At 40.9% G+C, this 25,615-nt stretch overlaps 1 protein-coding gene across 1 annotated transcript in view; it reads left to right on the top strand.

Annotated features, from left to right (window-relative positions):
• The window catches only part of IARS1 (isoleucyl-tRNA synthetase 1), a 123,159-nt gene that overhangs the window by 24,544 nt on the left and 73,000 nt on the right, over positions 1-25,615 (top strand). Inside the window, 8 exon segments of the mRNA XM_014592812.2 lie at positions 1,844-1,991; positions 5,891-5,978; positions 6,707-6,767; positions 13,209-13,304; positions 16,546-16,668; positions 17,746-17,837; positions 18,480-18,578; positions 20,462-20,588. Coding sequence (XP_014448298.1) covers positions 1,844-1,991; positions 5,891-5,978; positions 6,707-6,767; positions 13,209-13,304; positions 16,546-16,668; positions 17,746-17,837; positions 18,480-18,578; positions 20,462-20,588 — 834 coding nt within the window.

The following is a 25,615-nucleotide window of genomic DNA, read 5'->3' as shown; positions in this document are numbered from 1 at the left end:
GTGAGAAATCACCCCCCAGGGGGGATGGTCATGCCTCATTCCCTTCTCCTCCATTCTCCTCTCGGGATCTGGGGCACGCGCCCGGGGTGAGTTTTAAGCTACTGGGTCCAGGACGCGAACCGCATTCGGCTACATGGGAGTCCAGCGACATAGCCATTACGCTAACTGCTGGTTCCCTGTTATACCTTTTTGATGTGTTATATGTACTGATTGCAGCTTAAGTTTTCTTGAAAGTTTTTATTTGAAAAATGTTAATACTTTTTTTGAGAGATTTTTGCTATAGGGCGTGTGCGCTCTCCAGAAAGACAGAGAGACATAGACAGAAAGTGAGAAATCCCCCCCCCCCAGGGGGGGTGGCCATGCCGCACAATCCCTTCTCGTCCATTCTCCTCTCGGATCTTGGGCATGTACGCACACGCGCCCAGCATGAGTTTAAGCCACCAGGTCTGGGACTCGAACCACAGTTGGCTACATGGGAGTCCAGCGACATAGCCAATATGCTAACTGCTGGTCTTGAAAAATTTTAATTCTTAGTTTTGACATAATTTCAAACTTCCAGAAAAGTTGAAAAAAATTCTGTATACCTTTCAGCTGGATTCCCTGCTTATTAATCTTTTACATTGGTTTTATCCTTTTCTCTCCTTTATGAGAGCGAGACACAGTTCTTTTTATTTTTTTTAATTTGCTAGAGGGCATGTGTGCTTACCAGAAGTAGACAGACAGAGGGAAAGTGAGAAAATACCTCCTACGAGAGATCATACCACACTCCCTTCTCAAGCTTTCCCTCCTTTTGCGATTCTGGGCATGTTCACATACTTGCCTGCCATGTTTTTCAAGCGTCCAGGTCCAGAACTCAACAGTCAGAAATGTGGGATGCAGCCACCGCATCTATCACCCTACTGCTGGCCCTGCAGCAACCATTGGGAGTGAGTTACAGACATGATGTGCCCTTTTCTCTAGATGTTACCTAAGTATCTCCTAAACTTAGTAACTTTCTTTCAAATAAGTTGATACAATATTATCTAATTTGTAGATCTTAGTCACTCTCAATAATGTCCTTTATGCAGAGATAAATCCTAGATGTGCTTCATTCAACTACTATGTCTCCAGCACTCTTCAAACAGTTCTTCAGTCTGTTTCATGATTCTCACACAGCTGAGTCCAGGCTAATGTTTGTAGTCTTTCATTTTAGATTTGTGTGTTTTATATGTAAATATAAGAAATCACTCCCTAGGGGGAATGGCCATGCCACAATCCCTTCTCCTCCACTCTCCTCCTGGGATTTTGTGGCATGTAAGCACAGGTTTCAAGTCATCAAGTCCACGACTCAAACCACAGTTAGCCATGTGGGAGTCCAGTGACAAAACCACTACACCGTCTGCTGGTCTTATTGATTCATTACTTTTAAAAGTATGTCTTAACATGTTTTATATTTGTGACTACTAAGGTGATTGCTAAGACATCGTGTATTTGAGGGTTTTTTTTTTTTTTTATTGTCTTGGGTTTGTTTCGTTTTTAAGTCAGAATTTCATCATGTGGGCTTCCTTCTTCAGGCTCCCCAGGTCACTGAGATTTACAGGTGCATACTACCACACCTGACCTTTAGATTGGACTGGAACTTGATCTTGGGCCTTCCAGGGGTCACACCGTGTGCTACTTAAGTAGAACATATCACTACGACTAGGCGTGTATTTTCTTATAAATGTAAAAACGGTTTTCCGTTAAGAATTACTGAAAATACTGAAAATTTATATATTGTATTCCTCTTTAGTATCACTTTCTTTTTCTTCCATGTTTTCTATTATGGATTTGTATAATAAAACTTGATGTTAATTTATTTCAGGATGTTCAAGATCCTTCAGTATTTGTCATTTTCCCTTTGGAGGAGGATGAAAATATATCTTTAGTTGCTTGGACAACCACTCCCTGGACTCTACCTAGTAACCTTGCTCTCTGTGTTAATCCAGATATGCAATATGTGAAGATTAAAGGTGAGCATGAGCCTGGGTACTTGCAGTTAGCAGGGATAAGATCATTTACATTTTGGAAAAACATGAAAGGTCACTTTAAAAAAATTGTTTTTTGAGTAGTAATACAGTTCTTTGAAAAGAATATGGAGACCAGCAGTTAGTGCAATGGCTATGTCGCTGGACTCCCACTTAGTTGACCACAATTCAAGTCCCAGACCCGGAGACTTAAACTCATGCCAGGCGCATGTGGGTGCGTGCACAAGATCCCAAGAGGAGATTAGAGGAGAAGGGATTGCAGCATGGCCATCCCCCTGGTGGGGGGGTGATTTCTCGCTTTCTGTCTCTCTGTCTCTCTCTGTCTTTCTGGTGAGCAAAACTTGATGTTAATTTATTTCAGGATGTTCAAGATCCTTCAGTATTTGTCATTTTCCCTTTGGAGGAGGATGAAAATATATCTTTAGTTGCTTGGACAACCACTCCCTGGACTCTACCTAGTAACCTTGCTCTCTGTGTTAATCCAGATATGCAATATGTGAAGATTAAAGGTGAGCATGAGCCTGGGTACTTGCAGTTAGCAGGGATAAGATCATTTACATTTTGGAAAAACATGAAAGGTCACTTTAAAAAAATTGTTTTTTGAGTAGTAATACAGTTCTTTGAAAAGAATATGGAGACCAGCAGTTAGTGCAATGGCTATGTCGCTGGACTCCCACTTAGTTGACCACAATTCAAGTCCCAGACCCGGAGACTTAAACTCATGCCAGGCGCATGTGGGTGCGTGCACAAGATCCCAAGAGGAGATTAGAGGAGAAGGGATTGCAGCATGGCCATCCCCCTGGTGGGGGGGTGATTTCTCGCTTTCTGTCTCTCTGTCTCTCTCTGTCTTTCTGGTGAGCACACATGCCCTGTAGTAAAAATCTCTCCAAAGGGCAGGGGGGATTTGATGTAATTAGAAAATAACCTCCAAAAAGGTTTTTTTAAATTTCTGATTGAAAATACACAAAAAGTAAAGTAGTTAGAGGTGTATGATTAAAAAGTAGGAAGTAAAGTTTTATTATAATTTTCAGTTTTTAGTATGTTTTACACATTATATCCTTTTTGCAGAGGAGGAATCTGAGATTCAGCAATGTGATATCATGTGGTTATTAGGAATTGGTGCCAGAACTTGAAAATGTTGTATTTTTTCAGTACTCCCTGGTAGACAGTTACCATTGTCGCAGCGAGGCCCTTTTCCATAGAGAGTTATATGAAAAAACACATAATTCTCTGTGACCCAATATACCTTCTGGCTCAGTTTTACAGGAAGTAGTATAAGGCAAAGAAGAGAAAAATTCATTCCCAGAAAAAGAAAAAATATGTGAGGCAACTAAGACAAAGAACCAAACCTGTGGAAAATATGACATTCCTTCAAAAAGTCAAACAAAATTTCCACATGACTGGGCAGCTTCAATTCTGGGTATTTACCAAAGAATTGAGAGTGGGAATTGGAAGCTTAGGTTAATGCGTAGCAATATCTTTCAATATAGCCAAGAGATGGAAGCAACCCAAATGTCTCTCAGTGGGTAAATGGAAAACACACCATGGTATTGCGCATATTGGAATACTATTCTGCTTTGAAAAGGAAGGACATTCTGACATTGCACCATTTGGATGAGCCTTAATGTCATTATTTTAGATGAGAAGTAAGCTAGTCACAAAAGGGCAGATACTCTGATTTTATTCACATAAGGTATCTAGATTCTCTATCAGAATCAAAGTACATTGGCTAACAGGGGAGGCGGAGTTGTTACTTCATGAGTACAGAGTAAATTTGGAATAATGAAAAGGTTTTGGGTTTAGATCTTGGTAATGATTACACCACATTTAATACCACTTACAAATGTTTGACCCATTTATTTTTTTGAAACTGTGTTATTCTTTTTTTTTCCTAAAATTTTACTTATTCATTTATTTTTTTAAATTTGACCAGAGAGAGACACACACAGAAAGAGAGAGAGGGAAAGTGAGAAACCAAGCCACCAGGTCCGGGACTCAATCCATGGTCGGCCGTGTGGGAGTTTCCAGTGCCTTAACCTCCATGCCACCCGCTGGTCCCTGAAACTGTGTTATTCTTTTTTAAATAAATTTTTGCTGTAAGGTATGTGCACTCGCCAGAGACAGAGACTTGGAGACAGAAAGTGTGAAATCACCTAGTAGGGGTATGGCCGTGCTACAGTCCCTTCTCCTCCAGTCTCTTCTCTGGATTTTAGGCATGCACTCCCACACATCCAGCGTGTTTTAAGCTGCTGGGTCCAGGACTCAGACTGTAGTCTACTATGTGGGAGTCCAGCAACATAACCATTACACCATCTGCTGGTCCTTTGAAGGTGTATTAAAACAATTAACATTTCACAGTGTTTATTCTGGCAAATAAAGAATATTGAGAAAGGGGACCAACAGTTGGCACAATGGCTATGTCACAGGACTCCCATGTAGCCAACCATGGTTCGAGTCCCAGACCTGGTGGCTTAAACTCATGCTGGGCTCGTGTGCGTGCATGCCCAAGATCCTGAGAGGAGGATGGAAAAGAAGGGATTGCAGCGTGGCCATCGTCCTGGGGGGTGATTTCTCACTTTCTGTCTCCCTGTCTCTTTCTTGTGACCAAACGTGCCCTATAGCAAAAACCTATTCAAAAAAAAAAAAAAAGTAGAAGAATATTGAAAAGAATCAGGAAAGGATTGGGAGTCAGAAAAAAGGTGTGTCTCGGATGTCTGCAGCCAGGACAAGCGCCCTTTCATCTGCACAATTTCTGTGTGTCACTATGGTTGGTCATTCGCAATGATCCTGAGCATCTGCAGGGCCATCTGAGTGAGATTTCAAAGCATTCCCCTCTGCCTGCCTGTGACTCCTACACTTGGCACACCATGGATCTGAATTTTACCCTAAAGTGTGGTGTCACATGTACTGGAGTTATTGCGAGGTCAGAAGTGGGGAGTAGCAGCCTTACTGATAGCCATTTTTCAAGGTTTTTGTTTTTTTGTATTTTTTTTTTTCCAAGAAATTGTTAAGGCCTTAGCGTTGACCATAGTTTGTTTTCTTTTAGTGAACTAAGATTTGACTTGGACTCTAATAAATTCTTGAGTATATGATACCTGATAGGGAGGAGTTTAAATTGGCATAGGCTTCAGCATTTTATAGAACAGTTTGTCAGTATCAGATTTTAATGTTCCTACATTTATTTGCTCCAACTTTTCCATTGTTACAATGGTTTATTCCAGAAACATTTCCAGTCAAGGTACACAGATGTTTAAAGACATTCATTATCTTGGTGTTCATAGCAGTGAAAATCGGAAACATATTTAAATGTCTTTTAGTCAATTAAAAAAAAAATCTTGCTGTCTCTCTATAACTTAGAGTCCTGTAGAGCTATTTAGAAGAATGAGGAAAACTTGGATGTGATATTATACAGAAAGATGCTAATGGGTGAAAATAAGTTGTAAAACTATATATTACATCTTAATTGTTTAAAAAAATGCATAGACCTTACACCTCTGCTAATGTGTTTGTTAGTGTTTGCATAGAAAAGTGGTTGAATGAATAGACACTCATAGATTATCTGAGCAGGGATAGGGGAATTTTCTGTGGACTTTGGCTTTTTTGAACCGCTCATTTTCTTAATGTTAACTGATTTTCAAACATTTACATATATTACCTTTAAAAGGAGAAAACAAAGATAATTCATTTAAAATGGACGTAGGTGCCACTACTAGTAGCCACCAGCTACCCATCTGCACGTAACGTCCTTGTCCTTTCCACATCCGGGAAGCAGTGCTCCTCCATGTGTGCTCAGCCCACTGATGCAGAAGTACGTGTGCCCAACACATGTCCTCAGAGCCCAGAGTCTGATGTCACTGACGTCCACTTTTCCCTTGTTCTAATAGATGCTCTCAGAGGAAAAGTACTCATTTTAATGGAAGCCAGATTACCTGCCCTCTACAAGTTGGAGAGTGACTATGAGATCCTTGAAAGGTGAGTATTTGGGGGCCAACAGATGACATAGTAGTTACTTCGCTTGTTTCTCATGCAGCTGACTGCAATTCTAATGTGGACTCAGTGGTTTGAAACTCAAATGGGGCATGTACACGTGTGTGCCCAAAATCTCAGAGGAGAATAGAAGAGAAGGGATTGCGGCATGGCCATCCCCTTGCGGGGGGTGATTTCTCACTATCTCTTTCTCTTTGTCTCTCCAGCAAGCACACACGCTTTAAAGCAAAAACCTCAAAAGAAAAAAAGGTGCATATTCAGTTGTTGGTTTGTGTACCTTTATGTCTTTAGTTTTAAAAAGAGAAGCTTTATTATCCAAAAGCTATATGATTTAAGGTTAGTTTTAAGTATTGTTGCTGAGTACCTTTAAGTCAGGTGTTTCAGCATTAGTAACTAAGGAGGAAGCATAGTAGAGAGGGTGGTGATTTGATGGCTACAGCCTTATTTTTTTTAATAGCCAGAGAAATACAGGAAAAGAAGGAGAAAACACCTTGTACCTGGAGTTGATGCCACATCAATCTCTTTTCCATTTACCCATCTTGCCAGGAATTAGGGGCACATGCACCTGGGAGGATTTTTCAAGTTACCAGAACCGGGATTCAAAGCATGGTTGGCCATGTTGGCTCTAGCTCCCTACCCACTAGGCTTCAGGGCCAACCCCTCATTTCTTTGATTTTAATCCTATTGTGAGTTTGCCTTTCTCCTTTTTCTAGATTTCCAGGTACCTATCTGAAAGGCAAGAAATACAAGCCCTTGTTTGACTATTTTGTGAAGGTAAGCTAATGAGCACTACTGCAGAGTTTTCTGCAGGGTGTTTGGTCATTGGAGCCATGTCATGGGGGGCTTCACCTTGTCTCATTGTTAAGTTTGTATGAGTGTGCCTCAATCAGAGTCCACTTCAGTATTAACATTCTGTTTAGATTTGCCACCTTGTTTTAATAAATGAAAACATGAAGGGATGTTTTAAAAAATACTTTTCTCAAATTATGTAAGGAATCTCTCTATATTTGAACAGAATTGTATCTATGTTCTTTTATTGCCAATTAGTATGCATATCATCTGTGAAATTTATTGAGATTTTTGTTTTTGTTTTTTACATATTCAGGATAGTGCTGAGAATAAAGCATTGTTTGTGAAAGTAAACAGTTCATTCCAGGGAAGCTTTCGAGGTGGATGTTTTCCTTCAGATGCCACAATAGGGCCTATACTTGAGCACCTGCTTAAGATTCATGAAGATGTTTAACATGGTTTTCATTTCTGGCCACAGAGAATCCACTTTTTTTTAGCTCCTACTTAATAGCTGTCTTCATGCTTCCCTCCTGCTGTATGTTGCCTCGTCCCATCACTCCCAGAAAGCCTGTGGCTGTTCTCTGCTTTGGGTGGGTCCTGCCGAATTTCTAGCATGGCTTTTGACACACCTGCTTCTCTTCCACATCCCTCGTGTTTCTCTAAGCATATCCTGTGTTCAAACAGCCCCTTTCCTTTGGTTCCCTGCCATTCTCATTGGCTTTTCCTCTCATTTTAAAAATTCCTCACCTTCTGAGATCAGCCAGTTACATAATGGTTGCATTGCTGGGTTTCTGTGTAGGTGACCATGGTTCAAGTCCTGGAACCAGTGGTGTAAAACGCACCAGGTAGGTATGTGTGTGTACCCAAAATCCTGAGAGGAGAATGGAGAAGGGATTGTGGGATGACCATACCCCTGGGGGTGATTTCTCTCTTTCTCTCTGTCTCTCTGGCAAGCGCATGTGCCCCTATAGCAAAAATCTCTCTTAAAAACAAAAAAGGAAAAAATTACTCACCTTCCTCTCCTGTTAAATCTGCTGAATTCAACCCACATTTAAGCCTATACTCAGATGCCTCCTGAAATAGCATTTTCAAAAATGTCTCTGTGGTTTCTTCCTTTGAAGAATATCATTACTCTATTCCTCTTTTGTATATTTTGACATATTTTATTTTGTGGTATATTAGGTTTTTTGTTTTGTTTTGTTTTATAAGAGAATTTTTTTTGCCATAGGGCACTTGTACTCGCCAGAGAGACAGAGAGAACAAGCGAAAAATCATCCCCCTGGAGGATGGCCACTTCTCAGTCTCCTCTCCTTCTAGAATCTTAGGCATGCACACACACATACCTGGCATAAGATTTTTTTTTTTTTTTTGAGAGATTTTTGCTATAAGGCGCGTGCTCTCGCCAGACAGAGACAGACAGAGAGACAGAAAGTGAGAAATCACCCCCAGAGGGGATAGCCACACTGCAGTCCCTTCTCCTCCATTCTCCTCTTGGGATCTTGGGCACGCACGCACACACGCCCGGCATGAGTTTAACCCACCAGGTCCGGGACTCGAACCGCAGTCGACTACATGGGAGTCCAGCGACAGAGCCATTATGCTAACTGCTGGTCCCTGGATTTTTTTTTTTTGTTTCGTTTTCTAGAGAGATTTTTTGCTATAGGGCTCATGGGCTCATGTGCTTGCCAGAGAGACAGAGACAGAAAGCGAGAAATCACTACCCAGAATGGATGGCCATTCTGCAATCCCTTCTCCTCCATTCCCCTCTTGGCATGCACATGCACCCAGTGCGAGTTTTTTTGTTTGTTTTGTTTTGTTTTGTTTCGTTTTGAGAAATTATTGTTACAGGGCGCTTGTGCTTGCCAGAAAGACAGAGACAGAAAGCAAGAAATCACCCCCTGGGGAGATGGCCATGCTGCAGTCCTTTCTCCTCCATCTTCCTCTTGGGATCTTGGGCACACACGCACATGCGCCTGGTGTGAGTTTTAAGCCTCCAGGTCTGGTACTCGAACCACAGTCAACTACATGGGAGTCCAGTGACATAGCCATTACACCAGCTGCTGGTCCCTCCCAGCAGGTCCAGGACTTGAACCACAGTTGACTACATGGCAGTTCAATGACATGATCATTACGTTATCTGCTCGTCTTGTCTAGTGTGTTTTAAGCCACCAGGTCCAGAACTCAAACCATAATCGACCACATAGGAGTCCAGTGACATAATCATTATGCCATTATGCCATCTGCTGGTCCCTTGTGGTGTATTAGTTTTAAATTTGTCTAAATACCATTCCACTGGATTAGTGACTTCATTTTTCAGACCCACAGACCCTATTGAGAATCCGAAGACAGCTTCGTCCCCTCAGAAAAAACATATATTATCACAGTAGCTTGGCTAAGTCAGAGGTCTGTCTGGAAATTTAGGCAAAATGTCATCACATGCATTCTTTGTGCAAAGTTGCTGGGAGGAGCACAAAAATAAGCACCCAGATGCTTTCGTCAACTTCTCAGAGTTTTCTAAGAAGTGCTCAGAGGTGGAAGACCATGTCTGCTTAAGAGAAAGGGAAGTTTGAAGATATGGCAAAGGCAGACAAGGGCCGTTATGAAAGAGAAATGAAAACCTATATCTCTCCTAAAGGGGAGACAAAAAAGAAGTTCAAGGATCCCAATGCACCCAAGAGGCCTCCTTTGGCCTTTTTCTTGTGCTGTTCTGAATATTGCCCAAAAATCAAAGGAGAACATCCTGGCCTATTCATTGATGATGTTGCAAAGGAACTGGGAGAGATGTGGAATAGCACTGCTGCAGACGATCTACAGCCTTATGGAAAGAAGGCTGCTAAGCTGAAGGAAAAGTACGAAAAGGATATTGCTGCATACCGAGCTAAAGGAAAGCCTGATGCCACAATAAGGGGAGTTGTCAAGGCTGAAAGCAAGAAAAAGGAGGAGGAGGAGGACCACGAGGAAGATGAAGATGAGGAAGAGGAGGAAGATATAGAGGATGAAGATGAAGATAATGATGATGAATAAGTTGGTTCTAGCGCATTTGTTTTTCCTTATCTATAAAGCATTTAGCCCCCCTGTATACAACTCACTCCTATTAAAGAGAAAAATTGAAATATAAGGCTGTGTAAGATTTGTTTTTAAAATGTAGTGTCTTTTTTTGTATAGTTAACACACTACCGAATGTGTCTTTAGAGAGCCCTGTCCTGGTGGTATTTTCTTTTTTAAAAAATTTTATTCATTGTCATTATTTTATTTTAATTTTTTTGAAGTTGACCAGAGAGACACAGAGAGACAGACAAAAAGTGAGAAAGCAAGCTGCCAGGTCCAGGCAGAACTTGCACCGTAGTCAACCATGCAGGAGTCCAGCCACCTCAACCACCACGCACACCTGTCTGTCCCCTGGTGGTATTTTCAATGACCACTAACCTTGCCTGGTACAGTATGAGGGTTGTAAATTAGCATGGAAATTTATAGCAGGTTCTTGTTGATGCACAGCACAAATTAGTTATATGTGGGGATGGTAGTTTTTTTATCTTCATTTGTCTCTGATGCATCTTATATGAAATAATCATTGTTCCGTTAACTGAATACCACTCTGTAATTGCAAAAAAAAAAAGAAAGTTGCAGCTGTTTTGTTGACATTTTGAATGCTCCTAAGTAAATACAATTTTTTTTTATTATTAAAAAAAAAGAGAAATGATTTGAGTTAGGACAGACTTGCCTGATATCTACCTGAAATGCATGTGTTCTCAAACACCAAGTGAATAAATAACAGGTTAAACTTAAGCACTCTTTCTCCATGTTTAAATTATTGAAGATGAACCTAAGCACTTCTTAGCTTCACCTTCTAAAACATTTCAAGGTGATTTATGTTGCAACAGTTGGTTTCTTCTCACTTTCCATTTTAATTTCCATCTGAAGTAGAATGTTGTGATGCAGTTGAAAAATAGCATTGTATGTGGAGCCAGAAGCCCTTGTTTTGGGCCTGCTAGGTATGTGCTTTTGCCAAGCCATTTCATGTTTGTTCTCTTTTCTCATCTGCAAAATGCAAATAGAGCCAGAGTATTTTCAAAACATGGAAATACTGTTACCTTTTCCAGAGGATTATAGGAAAGAAAGATGAATGTCATTTGTGAGAGCACTTTTCACCAACGTAGAGACGTAGAACCATAAAGGTCTAGTTTGGTTTAAACAAAAGGAATGTGAAAAGAAATATGTAGATGAAGGTGGAAAACCTCAGTCTTCCAGTATTTGTATCTATTAACCTGATGTTATTACTGTTGCAGAGGAAACCATATTCAACACATTTTTTCTATGTCTTACAGTACGTGGAGAACCTGAAAATATTGGGTTATCAGAAAAGTCATGACTTATTTTTTCTGTTTTTCAAAGGTCATTATATACAGAACAAAGATCAATCAATACTATATTTCCCATTTTGTTCAATAACATTTTGCCATCTTTCAGTGAGCTTCATAATTCCTCATTCATAGAAGGACCTGTCTTTATGAAGAAAGAATGAACAAGGTGCTGATTTATTGCCTCGTATGAATTGAACGTTACACCCACAGAGAGTTTTTTTTTTTTTTTAAGAGGTTTTTATGGGGCCAGCAGGTGGCATGGTGGTTAAGGTGCTGGATACTCCCACATGGCTGACCATGGTTCAAATCCTGGACCTGGTAGCTTGCTTTCTCACTTTCTCTCTTTCTGTCTGTCTCTGTCAAATTAAAAATAAAATGAATGAATAAATGAGATTTAATAATTTTTTTAAAAAAAGAGGTTTTTGCTATAGGGCACATGTGCTTGCCAGACAGAGACAGACAGAGAGACAGAAAGTGAGAAATCACCCCCCAGGGGGGATGGCCACGCGGCAATCCCTTCTCTTCCATTCTCCTCTCGGAATCTTGGGCACGCATGCACACGCGCCTGGCGTGAGTTTTAAGCCACCAGGTCTGGGACGCGAATCGCGGTCGACTATATGGGAGTCCAGTGACATAGCCATTATGCTAACTGCTGGTCCCACCCACAGGGAGTTTTGAACAGAGTCAAACAGGTAGAGGTCTGACGGTGTAAGGTCAGGCGAGTGTGGTGGGTGTGACAGCACGTCATATCCAAGCTCCAGTCATTTTTGATGGGTGGTCAAACTTGAATGTGGTCTCCGGTTGTCCTGATGGAACACAACTCCTTTGTGGTTAATGAGCTCTGCTCATTGCTGGATGATGGAATTGTTCAAACTGTCCAGTTGCTGACAGTGCACATTTGAATGGATTGACTAGTTCCTTGGTAGGATCTTGAAAAGCACAACACCTGTAAAATCTCATCACACTGAGAGCATGACCTTCCTTTGATGAAATGTCTACTTTCAGTGTTTGAGGTGAATCATCACGTTGGGACCAAATGAACTTCTTTGACTTCATGAGGAACCCAAATATCAAGATTCCTTATGTATCCAGTTTCTTTGGGTGGTCGTGAATGCTTGAATGATGGATGGTCAGTGTTTTCTGCAATCTCGTGTCGTGTAACATGAGTTTGACTCGATCAGTGCCTCTATTTTGTCGTCATCAACCTTGGAGGGCCTCCCTGACCAAGTAGCGTGGTTGAGATCACAAACACCAGTGCAGAATTTCATGAGCTATTGTTGGTACTGAACGTTGTCACCGAAAATATACACAACTTTTCACAAGTGTGATGCTCATTCTTCCCTTTATGGAAGTAAAAGTAAAATATGGCAAAAATACAGTTCGATCTTCCATCTTCAGATAGTTATAAAATCTCCAAAACTCGACCAAATTGCTTAATTATTCTTTTTAGAATGGAGCTAGAACTGTCAACTGTCAAATGACATAGCAATAACATAGATTCAAATGACTCTAGTACTTCCAAAAATTAACTAGTGTCATCTGCTGGAAAAATGCATCATGACTTTTCTTACAACCCAATAAAAACTGTAACTCTTGACTCCCCTCCAGCCAGTTCCTTTCAAAATTTGCTTTCCGTGACTGAATAACTGGAGCTGGGTTGAAAGGAGAAGGCCAAGCAAAGCCTGTACAGTGACTGAGAATATACCACGAAGTAGATTACCTAGGGAGCACATTTTCTGTGACTCTGCTACACTTCCCAGCATGGGGGCGGGGAGGAGAGTGCTGGGAAGGCACTAATGAAAAGTACAGTTTCATGACATAAGAAATTAGAAATTCTTATCTGCAAGTCTCCAGATAATTTATTTATAAATGAAAGGCATTATTCATGGAAAAGATGTATTAAGTTAGCATTTTTCCCAGCCTAAGTTACTCTTATCTTTTCTATTTCAGAAAATAATTGTGCACGTTATAAGTTTTTCTCAGGATTTTAACAAAAACTGTTAACGAAGTTAATATGCTAGAATGCCATGTTCCATCTCTGATGCCTGCCAATCTTCTCTTCCAGCATAAAGAGAGTGGTGCTTTCACTGTACTGGTCGACAGCTACGTAAAGGAGGAGGAAGGCACGGGAGTCGTACACCAGGCTCCTTACTTTGGTGCTGTGAGTAACACAAATCTAAACATAAATGTGTTAATGAGAAGTCCGTGACAGCAGCACTTTTCCTGCAGTACTGAGTTGTATACCAGAGTATACATACTGCATACTTCTCCCACTCTCACTTAGGCAGTGAACTCAGCCCTGAGAATGCTTATTAAACTTTATCTGTAATTCTGCTACCCTGAACTGATTTTTTTTAAGAGTGAGTCAGATCCAGAGCATATGCTGGGGATTTCGATGTTTCTGAAAGGCCACAGTACCTGCTGTCTTTATTCATTCATCTATAAATTACACACGTCACTTAGCCATGTTTTACCCGCATCACTCACCTGTGGTTTATGTGCAGTGAACTTCAGCCTTTTGGGTCTGCAGTTCTGAGTTTCTGTAATGATTGCCTTGGCTATGGCTGGACTAAATGCTGCTTGGTCAAAGCAGAGAATCTGACTTCACCATTTAAAACTGTACTCTACTGTTAGCTTTACTTTTTGTTTTTATCTAGTAGCACATTGCTTTTTATGGAATCTGTGTATGAATATAAACCACATAGGCATTAAAAAAACATAGAGTAAACCAGCCCTCACCTTAGATGGTGGCATTGCCATTAATGGGAGTTTCCTTGGCAAGTCTCTCATTTGCCTGGACTTCCTTTTCCTCCTCTGAGACCAGGATGCTAATATATGCCCATCTGGGTAACTGAGGATTCAGGGGATCGTGGATAGCACAAAACCTGGTACTGCTAGAGCTGAAGGACTGCTATTGGGAAGCACCATGGAACACCTACAGGCTCTTCCGGGTCTGATTGTGTGAGCATGAGGGCATCGAGACATGACCGTACTGGGAGTTGGTGAAGATAGTCTTCTCTCCATGTGTCGTTGTACTCTTATTCTGGGAAATCTTCAGGTCTACTCAGAAGACAATGTTATAATAAACTCTATGTTCTTATCCTCCCCCGTCCATTCATTGTTAACATTTTGTGAACCCTGCTCTATCCATCTTGTTTTCTTTCACTTCCTGCATACCTGTTTTATCATGGCTGGAAAAGTTTGAAGTTTATCTTCAATATCATATATGCCTTCTGCAAATCATTTCCAGATGCATCTCCAACTGATAAGAACTTTAAATACAGCTACCATACCATTGTTATTTATTCCTGGTAACATTAGTAATTTCTTACTATCACGTAATACCTGGCTCATGTTCAGATTTGATAAAAGCATTCTGGATAATGCTACTTAAAAAGTTTTAGAAACTAGTTAAGTATTATAATAATTTTAGAGTTAACCGATATGATTAGTCTTCTGATACTAGATAATAAGATAACAAATTGAAAAAAAAAGATAATAAGTTGGTTTTGAATTGTAACTTCGGTTTTTCTTTTTAACTGGGTATTTTGAGGGGCTAGCCCATGGGCATGAGGGTTAAGGTGATGGGATCCCACATAGCTATGTGGTTCAAGTCCTAGAGCTGGTGGCTTGAGAAACACACTAGGCACATGTGTGTGCATGCCCAAAATCCCAAAAAAGGAGAAAGGAATGGAGGAGAGGGGATTGTGGTGTGACTATTCCTGATGGGAGTGCTTTCTCTCTCTCTCCCCCACCCCAAGCAAGTGTGTATTTTTCATTAAGTATCGTTATACCTCCAATATCTGTCCTGAATGCCCTGTAGGTCAATGTGACAGAGAATCAGTTCTTTAAACCACAGCCTTTAACCTAGTTGGTATCTGTCTTCCATGAGGCCTCTCACTGCCTCTGTCTTTGCAGTGAGTGGTGGGTTTCTGTGCACTTATGCACTATCATGTTTAACACCACCTTTGCTCTGGCTCCCTGGAGGAAAGCAGCTCTTCCCATATCCAAGTGAGTCAGGGCTTCTTTGTGCTACACAGTGGTTCTAATTGCTCTGTCTTGCCTGCTGCTGTAACAGAATACCTGAGACTGGGTGTTTATTTAATTTATGAAGAAAAGTTTTATTTTAGCTCACAGTTCTGGAGGCTGGGAAGGCCAGGATCAGCTTTTGGTGAGGGCTTTGTGCTGCCTCATCGTATGGCTGAGCAGCAGAGGGGAAGTGGGCATGTGCCAGAGGGCCAGAGTGCAACTGCCAGCCTCACTTCATAACCGCCTACTTTGCTGTGATCACTCCACTTCCCGAAGAACTCACGTAGTCCCACAAGGACCCACAGGACGGCATCAGCTTGTTCATGAGAGCACGTAAGCCCTCATGACCCACACACCTTCCATTAGGAGCCATCTCGCAACGTGGATAAATTGGCAACCAGATTTCAACACGAGTTTGGGTGGGGACAGTGCATTCCCAGGCCTCAGCGCTGTGGTTTGGGTTTTACTTGTCTGTATCCATGTCACCACAGAGACAGCCTCAGCATAGCAGAGGATGAATGGGTCCTAGTGATGGCAAGTCCACTTTTGGGCTTTCAGAGTCAAAGCAGACTAACCTAAGATGGTCTCTACAGAATGAGTTAGTGTAGCACAGATGAGGACTGCAGATGGGCCACACTGCGTGGTTTTGAACCCTCATGTTGCCCCATCACACTGAATACTTCTTTGTGCTTCATCTTTCTCATCTGTAAAGTGAGGACTATTGTTAGTTTGTGTGAGGGGACACTTAGGAACAATCTGGTACATCTGTCTGCCTTTCTCAAAGGATCTTTGTGAGAGTTGAGTGAGCTGCTGAGAGTACTGTCTCACACAGAGTGTTTGCCCTAATCTCTTAAACTCTTCAGACTGTGTTCTCAAAGCCTCAGGACGTTACCTGGGTAAGCTATGCCACCTGAGGCCTAGTTACTCACTTGTAAAATAAATACTTAGGTCTCAGTGTTGCTACCCTTCCGGGTTTTCCTTGACAGGATGCACACTGAAGTATCTTCCATCATGCTATCCTAAGTCGGTTATGTCTTAGACTAGCAGCGCCTCTGTTTTTCAGATGGGCATATATGTCACTGTTACAAGTCAAATCTGATGCCGTTTTAAGCATTCACTTGCATTGTGCATCTTTGCACTTAGAGGGTATGCTGCTGTGTGGGGTAATGGTGAGAACACTGGTCTAAATGGTCAAATCCTTGTCCAACTGTGACACTCTGCTCTAATGGGCCTCGAGCCACCTTCAGTTAAGAGGATGCATGCACATGTCAGGATGCTAAGAAAATGTTCTGGGCCTCTCGGTGTTATCCCCTTTGCCACACTTAGACTATTCTGTTCTGCCCTTGCTCCCTCTCATCTCTACCCTTTCCCAGGATGACTATCGGGTATGTATGGACTTCAACATTATTCAGAAAGACTCACTTCCCGTCTGCCCTGTGGATGCTTCCGGCTGCTTCACAGCAGAAGTGACACACTTCGTAGGACAGTATGTGAAGGTCTGTAATGTGTATAATAGAAGACGGTGCCAATCTTGTGATAAGGCTTTTGTAATCGTTTTTTCTTTTTTCCTCCAGTAACGAAATTAGTGCAACTTATAATTAATATCCTACATCATTTGTAATTGTATTTTAATTTATCTAGGAAGTTTTTATTTTGTTTCAGTACATAAAATCAGCAAAGATAGCCATTCTCAAATGTAGTCAGAGGTTCAAGTGTCTAGAGGAAGAAGTATGCTATAGTTCTAGGGTTAGGAATCAGAAAAGCTGAGCCGAGGGACCAGCAGATGGTGTAATGGTTATGTTACTGGACTCCCCACATGGCCAACTGCACTTCAAGTTCAGACCTGAAAACTTGAAACTCATGCCAGGCACATGTGCATGCATGCCCAAAATCCCAAGAGAGAAATGGGAGAGAAGGGATTGTGGCATGATCATCCCCCCCCCCCCCCGGGGGGGGGGTGATTTCTCACTTTCTGTCTCTTTCCAGCGAGTGCACATATTTTATAGCAAAAATCTCTCTTTAAACAAAAACAAAAATAAACACAAATGTTGAACTATGATAGGTATCTCATGGAGCAGCTTTGTGAGCTTGGGAGTGATCAGTTCTGATTGAAAACTTAACTACTTTGAGTATTATGGCATGTGCTTAAAGTGTGCTTGAAGTTATACAGTGGCTAAGAAAATGGACAGGGTAGTTTTAAATAATACATTTTTAGGGGCCAGCAGATAGTGTGGTGGTTAAGGTGCTGGACTCCCAGTGGCCACCTGTGTTTCAAGCTTCGGACTTGGCAGCTTGAGAATCATTCTGAGCATGTGTGTGTGCATGTCCAAAATCCAGAGAGGACAATGGAGAAGGGATTATGGTATGGCCATCCCCCTTGGGGGTGTTTTCTCATTTTTTCTCTCTGGCAAGCACATGCACCCTATGGCCAAAACCTAAATAATAATAATAGTAATAGTATTTCTGTTACTTGTGCCTTTTATTCATAACAAAATACACAATTTTAATGACAAGATCACATTGTTACTAAATGTTAAAGGACATTTTGATGACTGAATTTTAATTTTTAACAGGATGCTGACAAAAATATCATCAGGATGTTGAAGGAACAGGGTCGGCTTCTTGCTGCCAGCACTGTCACTCACAGCTACCCTTTTTGCTGGAGGTAAGAGACGGAGTCTGTGGTAGACAGAGCTCAGGTTTATGGGTAACTGACCATGTGAGGCTATCCATCACATTTGACATCCATTTTGTTGACATGCTTTAGAGTTACTGTGAGGAGGCTCCCTTCAAATTTCAGTGCTAGAAATTTTATGAGTTCATGAAGTTGTATCTTCCTGAGGTGTTGTATGAGAAAAAGAGACAAATGTTTTGTAAACGGGGGACATTTTTTTGGAATGAGAAATATCATTAAAATCTTGTAATGGAATTTATTGACAAATTTAATGACATCAGGTTTTAATATAAGATCATGCTATAAAGAGGTGGGTGAAAATATTCAGTGGTATTGTAGTCCTTCGCCACATTTGCTCTTCTGCGCTTAAATGGACATCGTTGCCTAGACGACCATCACTGCCAGAGCTATATATTTTTTTTCCTAGTCTGTTTTTTATAGCTTTTCTCTTTCTTGGTATTATGGAGGGAGATGACCAGTTCGAAGACTTAGACATTTTTGTCTATAATTAGAATGACTATTAGCAGAAGGCCAGGTAGGTAACAGTGACCTAGCGTCAGAGACTAAGTTCAGTCTTACCTGGTGCCCACATGTCTCAGTCTGACCAGCTGTGTCTGCCCATCTGCTCCCCAGGTCGGACACCCCTCTCATTTACAAAGCAGTGCCCAGCTGGTTCGTGCGAGTGGAGCACATGGTGGACCTGTTGCTTAAGAACAATGACCTGTGTTACTGGTGAGCACTGCCGTGTTTCTCCATTGCGTCCCTGGTCATGTAGGAAGATGGTTGACATTCCCCCCACAGTGTCATGACTTCAATAGCCATCTTTCATTTTGATTCTAATAACTATCTTCTATTCAGGAACACAAAATAAATAGTATTCTATAATAACATCTTATAAAATACATAAGGGACAATATTTTTTCTTTAAATCCGGTGAAAATGAGTAAATGTCATTTATGTGAGTTATAGGTTGACTTTGGGTAACATCTGGCTATGGTCATTTTCAAAGTACACATCATTTCGGATGTATTACTGCTCTTGGTGCTGGAGCAGGTGATGTCATCTGTGCTTGGCTTCTGGGTAAGCTACAAACACAGAAGCCTGTACTCTTTCCAGCTGGGACCTAATCTGTAGGTGATAGCCCAAGAGCAGTCATTTTAACCTTTGGGTGCAAATGAAATGAGGCTTAAATCTGTATTTCTAAGAACACTTTTCAGTGAGAGTTTTAGAGGGAACTACTTAATTCTCACAAGAACCCAACTAGACTGAAAAACTGCATTTGACTTTGGGATAATAGGGAGAATCTCAAGGTAGTAAAGGAAATAGTTATAAACTGTAGCTTTCTAATAGTCCGCAGTAAAGTGATACTGATTCTCAAAAAGCAATTTCCCCATGTTCATAGCTAGTATGCTCATGGGTTCCCTAATGTATAAGATGTTAGTAAGATAGCGTCGAGGGGTGTGGGCAGCTCTGTACAATACAGGGCAATAACTGCAGGACTGAGACGAGGAAGATGTTGGGGAGCCCGGGGAGGTCCTGACTCAACCTTGTGCTAGGGAAGGATTTCTGCAGAGCTGAACCTCAGGGGATAAGGAGCCATCTGCCAGTGAATGGTAGTAGGTGCACAGGGAGTGGGTAGGGTGGCAAAGGAGCCAGAGCTGCATGGCAGAGAGGGAATTGTGGGAGCAGCTGCACTCCAAGAACTTTCCTCATTGCTGGAGCTGAAGTGCAAGGCCAAGGACAACTAGAGTTAAGACCAGGGAGTGCCTGCATAGCAGCTGCCAGTTTTCCCATTTGGACTCTACACTAATGAGCTTCAGTAAAACTAATATTTGGAAGAGACCAGCAGTTGGCATAATGGCTGTGTCGCTGGATTCCCACGTAGTCGACCATGGTTCGTGTCCCGTAACCAGTGGCTTCAAACTCACGCTAGGCGCTTGTGCGTGCATGCCCAGGATCCTGAGAAGAGACTGGAAGAGAAGGGATTGCGGCGTGGCCATCCCCCCTGGAGGATGATTTCTTGCTTTCTGTCTCTCTGTCTCTCTCTGTCTGGCTGGCGAGTGCACGCACCCTATAGCAAAAAAACCTCTAAAAATGAATAAATAAATAAATAAAACTAGTATTTGGGGCCAGCAGATGGTGTGGTGGTTAAGGGTGCTAGACTCCCACATGGCCGACTGCAGTTCAAGTCCCGGACCTGGCAGCTTGCTTTCTCACTTTCCCTCCTTCTCTGTCCCTCCCTGGTCAAATTCAAATGAATAAATAAATAAAGTTAAATAAAAAGATAGTTCTTAAAAAAACAAACAAACAAACAAACTAGTACTCTTGGGTGGTAGAAAGACTGGAGCGAGTGGGAAGAAGCTGATTTAAGTCAGTGACAGCTAGAGATCTGCAGTCATCCTCTGGCTAGGGAAGGGGCCACTGTGGGACTTCCACTGTATCCAAGTCATCAGGGCAGCCTGGGCTAATAAGCATGTGCTGGTGCCATCCATGTAAGAGATATCCCTCCTCACCAGTGAGCTCAGCCCTCCCTGGTCCACAGAATTTCACACAGAGGCTAATAGTTTCACTGACACTGGTTTTCACGTGGCTAACTATCTGATCTGTTATTGCAGGGTCCCAGAGTTTGTGCGAGAAAAGCGGTTTGGAAATTGGCTGAAAGATGCACGGGACTGGGCAATTTCCAGGAACAGATACTGGGGCACCCCCATCCCCCTGTGGGTCAGTGATGACTTCGAGGAGGTGAGATGGTGTGGTATTTCCTCATGCTGATTTCTGCTAAAGTGCTTTGCTCAGGTGTCTGAATGTGGTGTGAAGAATATGATTTCCTTGTTTTTTGCTCCTTTCCTATTTTACCTGTTTTTTTTCTCTATTCCTTCCTAGAATCATGAAATAAAAGAAGAATCTGTTTTTAGGGTTCTTCTAATTTATTTGTACTTTACTTTTGCTTTAATTACATATAGTTTAGTGTAAGCAATTTCCCTTTGTGTAAAAGTGAAGACTACAGTTTGTATTTTTCTCACAGACCTTCAAATGTTAATTTTTTGTTGTTCTTAGAGTGTTCTGATCTCATTCCACTCCCTCCACTCCACACACACACACACACACACACACACACACACGGAATTAAGTTAAATTAACTTAAAATTTAGCTAACCATCCCACCCCCTAGAAAGACTGGCCTTTTCTCTGCAGGAGCCCTCCAGTTCCATCTCTAGGCTCCTGGCCAGCAAGGGAAACTGAGACAGGGACACCGCTGCCTCTGTCCCACTTCCAGGCTGCCAAGACCAGGACCCCACCCCCTAGAAAGACTGGCCCTTGCTCTGCAGGAGCCCTCCAGTTCCATCTCTAGGCCCTTGGTGAAATCATGTACTGCACTATTGCACGACACGCAACTTTTCCTTTATTCTCCTATATACTCTTTTCTTTCCTCTTACATTTTCCTCTCTTCCTCATCTGTCCTGCCAAAGGGATTAGACAGATCCAGAATCACAGTTCTGAAATTCCCTACTATTGTAAGGTTCCCTGGGATACTCCGCTGTAATGAACCACCTATGAACATGTAGATAGTACTCTTCAGATAGGTGAATAGAGTACACCTCTTGAGACCACATTGCTAAAAACAACAGAAGACAGACTTCTATTCACATCCAATTCACAGCAAAAGGGAAACATACTTGCTGAGGTATTCAAAAGTGAATACATCTTCCAGTGGCTAGAAGTTGAAGAAGAACCTCAGGTCTGAATAAGCCAGGAAATATGCCTCCATCAAAGGAACAGAGTAACTCTTCTCCATCTCTCCTAAAATCTGAGGATGTTACCAAAATGTCGGAAAAAGAATTTAGAACGTTCATGGTGAACAAATTCTGTGAGTTCGAACAGAAAAGAGACAATGAACTACAGGAGATTAGGAAGTCCTTCCATGCTCAGAAAGAAGAAATGGACACTCTGAGAAAGAATCAGATGGAGCTATTAGAGATGAAGTCTGTAGTACAGGAAATCAAAAACTCTTGAAAGTATTAAAATTGAAGATTGAATCGCTGATATAGAAGATAAAACCTCTGACCTAGAAAAATCCACCAATAAGATAGAGAAAATTTTTAAAAAATGGAATAATATACGAGAAGTACTAGATTCCATAAGATGCCCAAATATCAGAATAATTGGCCTCCCAAAAGGTGAAGAAACTGATAACGGCATGGAAAATCTATTCCATGAAATCCTGGAAGAAAATTTCCCAAGTCTAGAGAGGCATGCAAGCATCCAGACCCAAGAAATACAAAAGACCCCAAATAGACTCAACCCCAGAAGATCTTCTCCAAGGCACATCTTAGACAGACTATCCAAGACCACAGATAGACATGATACTAAAACTGGCAAGAGAGAAACAAGAAGTGACTTAGAAAGGTCATCCCATCAGGCTAACACCGGACCTCACTGGAAACAATGCAAGCAAGGAAAGAATGGGAAGATGTATTGAAAGTGTTAAGAGAAACAATTTCAACCAAGATTATTATATCCTGCAAGATTATCCTTTTTATGGGAAGAAAAGATTAAAGTCTTCTCAGACAAAACCTGAAAGACTTTGCCAAAACCAGACCAGCTCTTCAAGAAACCTGAAAAAAGTACTGTTCCAGAAAAATTACTTAACAGACAGAAACAAAGGAATAAAAGGCAGCTAAGACAATGGCCAACTTAAAGCTCAGACAGCTCCAGTAACATCAGTAATAACATTGAATGTGAATGTATTAAATTCTCCAATCGAGACACAGACTGGCAGAATGGATTAAAAAAAACAAACAAACAAACAGAAGCCCTCTATCTGTTGCCTACAGGAAACCCACCTCATGGATAAAGACATACATAGACTGAAAGTGAAGGATTGGAAAAAGGTTTTCCATGCAAATGGGAAACAAAAAAGAGCTGGAGTTGCAATACTAATTTCTGACAAAATAGGCTTTAAAACAAAAACTGTTTGAAGAGACAAAGAAGGGCACTCACTATATTGTAGTAAAAGGATCAATAGATCAAGAAGATACAACTCTTATAAATATCTATGTGCCTAACACAGGAGCACCCAAATATGTGAAGGAAAAATTGTTAGATCTAAACGGGGAGATAGACCGCAATACAATAATTATTGGAGACTACAACACTGCACTATCCCCTCTGGATGAATCATCTAGACAAAAAATAGATAAAGAGATAAAGGATCTAGACGATACCATCAATCAAATGGACTTACCAGACATCTATAGAATTTTCCATCCAAAAACCATGAGATATACTTTTTTCTCACCCCCACATGGAACCTTCTCAAAGATTGACCATATCATAGGGCACAAAGCAAGCCTCTACAGGTTCAGAGGCATAGAAACTATTTCCAACATCTTCTCTGACCATGATGGAATTATACTTCAAAGAAAGCCTCTACAGGTTCAGAGGCATAGAAACTATTTCCAACATCTTCTCTGACCATGATGGAATTATACTTGAGTTTAATTTCAAGAGAAATCCTCAAAAATACCCAAATACATGGAAACTAAATAACCTACTCCTGAATGACTCCACTACTACTGAAGAAATAAAAACTAAAACCAAAAGATTCATGGAAGCCAATGACAATGAGGACACGAGTTTCCATAATCTTTGGGACACTGCTAAAGCACTCATACGAGAGAAGTTCATAGCAATTAGTTCACATGAGAGGAAGACGGAAAGAAGGCAAATGGATCACCTAACATCATGCCTTAGAGAATTGGAAAAGCAACAGCAAAAAAATTTTAAAAAAACTCCAAGAGAAAGGAAGTAATAAAGATACAAACAGAAATAAATGAAATAGAAAATAAGTGAACTATACAGAAAATAAATGAAAGTAAAAGCTGGTTCTTTGAAAAGATAACAAAATTGATACACCATTTGCGAGACTTATTAAGAAAGAAAGGAAGCAGGTGAATCAAATCTGCAGTGAATCAGGCAATATAACAACAGACAAAGTAGAACTAGAAAACATCATTAGAGGGTACTATGAAGCAAGAAACAAGACAATCTGGATGAGATGGACGAACTCCTGGACACATATAATCTACCATGATGGAGCCAGGAGGATATAGAAAGTCTGAATAGGCCCATAACAAACCAGGAAATTGAATCAGTAATAAATAACATTCCAACAAAGAAAAGCCCTGGCCCTGATAGCTTCACCTCTGAATTCTATAAAACTTTCAAAGAAGCGTTAATCACCATTCTGCTCAAGTTATTTCTAAAGATCCAAAAGGGTGAATCTCTCCCTAATTCATTCTGTGAAGCCTCTATCACACTTATCCTTAAAACAGATAAGGACAGGACAAGGAAGGAAAACTACAGACCAATATCTCTGATGAATATAGATACAAAGATTTTCAACAAGATACTAGCAAATTATATCCAAGTACTTATAAAAAAGATTATACATCATGATCAGGTCGGCTTTATTCCAGGAATGCGAGGTTGGTTCAACATACACAAAACCATGAATGTAATACACCATATTAACAGGAATAAAGATAAGAACTATATGGACACATCGATTGTTTCAGAAAAAGCATTTGATAAATATGACATCCCTTCATGATCAAGACCCTCAGGAAAATCGGCATAGACTGGTCATTTCTCAACACAATAAAAGCTTTCTATAAAAAAGCCATAGCAAACATCATCCTAAATGGAGAAAAGCTGAAAGCTTGTCCACTAAAAACGGGTACAGGACAAGGATGCCCACTTTCTCCACTCCTTTTCAATACAGTACTGGAAATCCTTGCCAACGCAGTCAGAAAAGAGGAAAAAATAAAAGGCCTTTAATTAGGAAAAGAAGAGGTGAAAATCCCTATTCCCAGATGACATGATTGTATACATAGAAGACCCAATGGTTTCCATGAAAAAATTTCTGGAAGTAATGCATGAATACAGTAAAGTTGCAGGATACAAAATCCATATACAGAAATCTATAGCATTTCTGTATACAAACAACAGGCAGACTGAAATAGAACTGAAAAAAGTTACTTCATTTACCATAGTCACAAAAAGTATAAGATACTTAGGAATAAATATAACCAAAGAAGTTAAAGACCTCAACAAGGAAAACTATGACAAGCTAAAAAAAGAAATTCAAAATAACACAAAAAAGTGGAAGGACATCCCATGTTCCTGGATTGGAAGAATTAATATGATCAAAATGGCAATTCTACCCAAATTAATCTACATATTTAATGCAATGCTAATCAAAGTACCAGAAACATTCTTCATAGATCTAGAAAAGACAATCATAAAATTCGTCTGGAATCATAAAAGACCCCATATTGCCAAAGCAGTTCTATACAAGAAGAGTGGAGTGACCCAAGAATATACTGCAAAGCTGTGGTAATCAAAACAGCATGATACTGCCACAGAAACATTCATGTGGACCAATGGAACAGAATTGAGTCCCCAGAAATAGGGGGACTCAATTCTGAATTCCCAAACATATGAATTCCCAAATATGAATTCCCAAACTTGCAGTCAGCTGAGTTTCGACAGGGGGTACCAGTCAATCCAGTGGGAAAGGAAAACCTCTTGAGCAAATGGTCCTGGAAAAACTGGATTTTCACCTTCAGAAAGATGAATTTGAACCCCTAACTCTCACCTTTGACAAAAATCTAGTCAAGGTGGATCAGAGATTTAAATCTAAGACCTCAAACTATTAAACTGTTCTTTGAAAACATTAGGGAAACTCTGGGAGACATTGGAGTAGG

Source organism: Tupaia chinensis, unplaced genomic scaffold, assembly GCF_000334495.1.
Source record: "Tupaia chinensis unplaced genomic scaffold, TupChi_1.0 Scaffold138619_1, whole genome shotgun sequence".
Lineage (NCBI taxonomy): Eukaryota > Metazoa > Chordata > Mammalia > Scandentia > Tupaiidae > Tupaia > Tupaia belangeri.
This window is presented reverse-complemented; position numbering and strand designations above follow the sequence as displayed.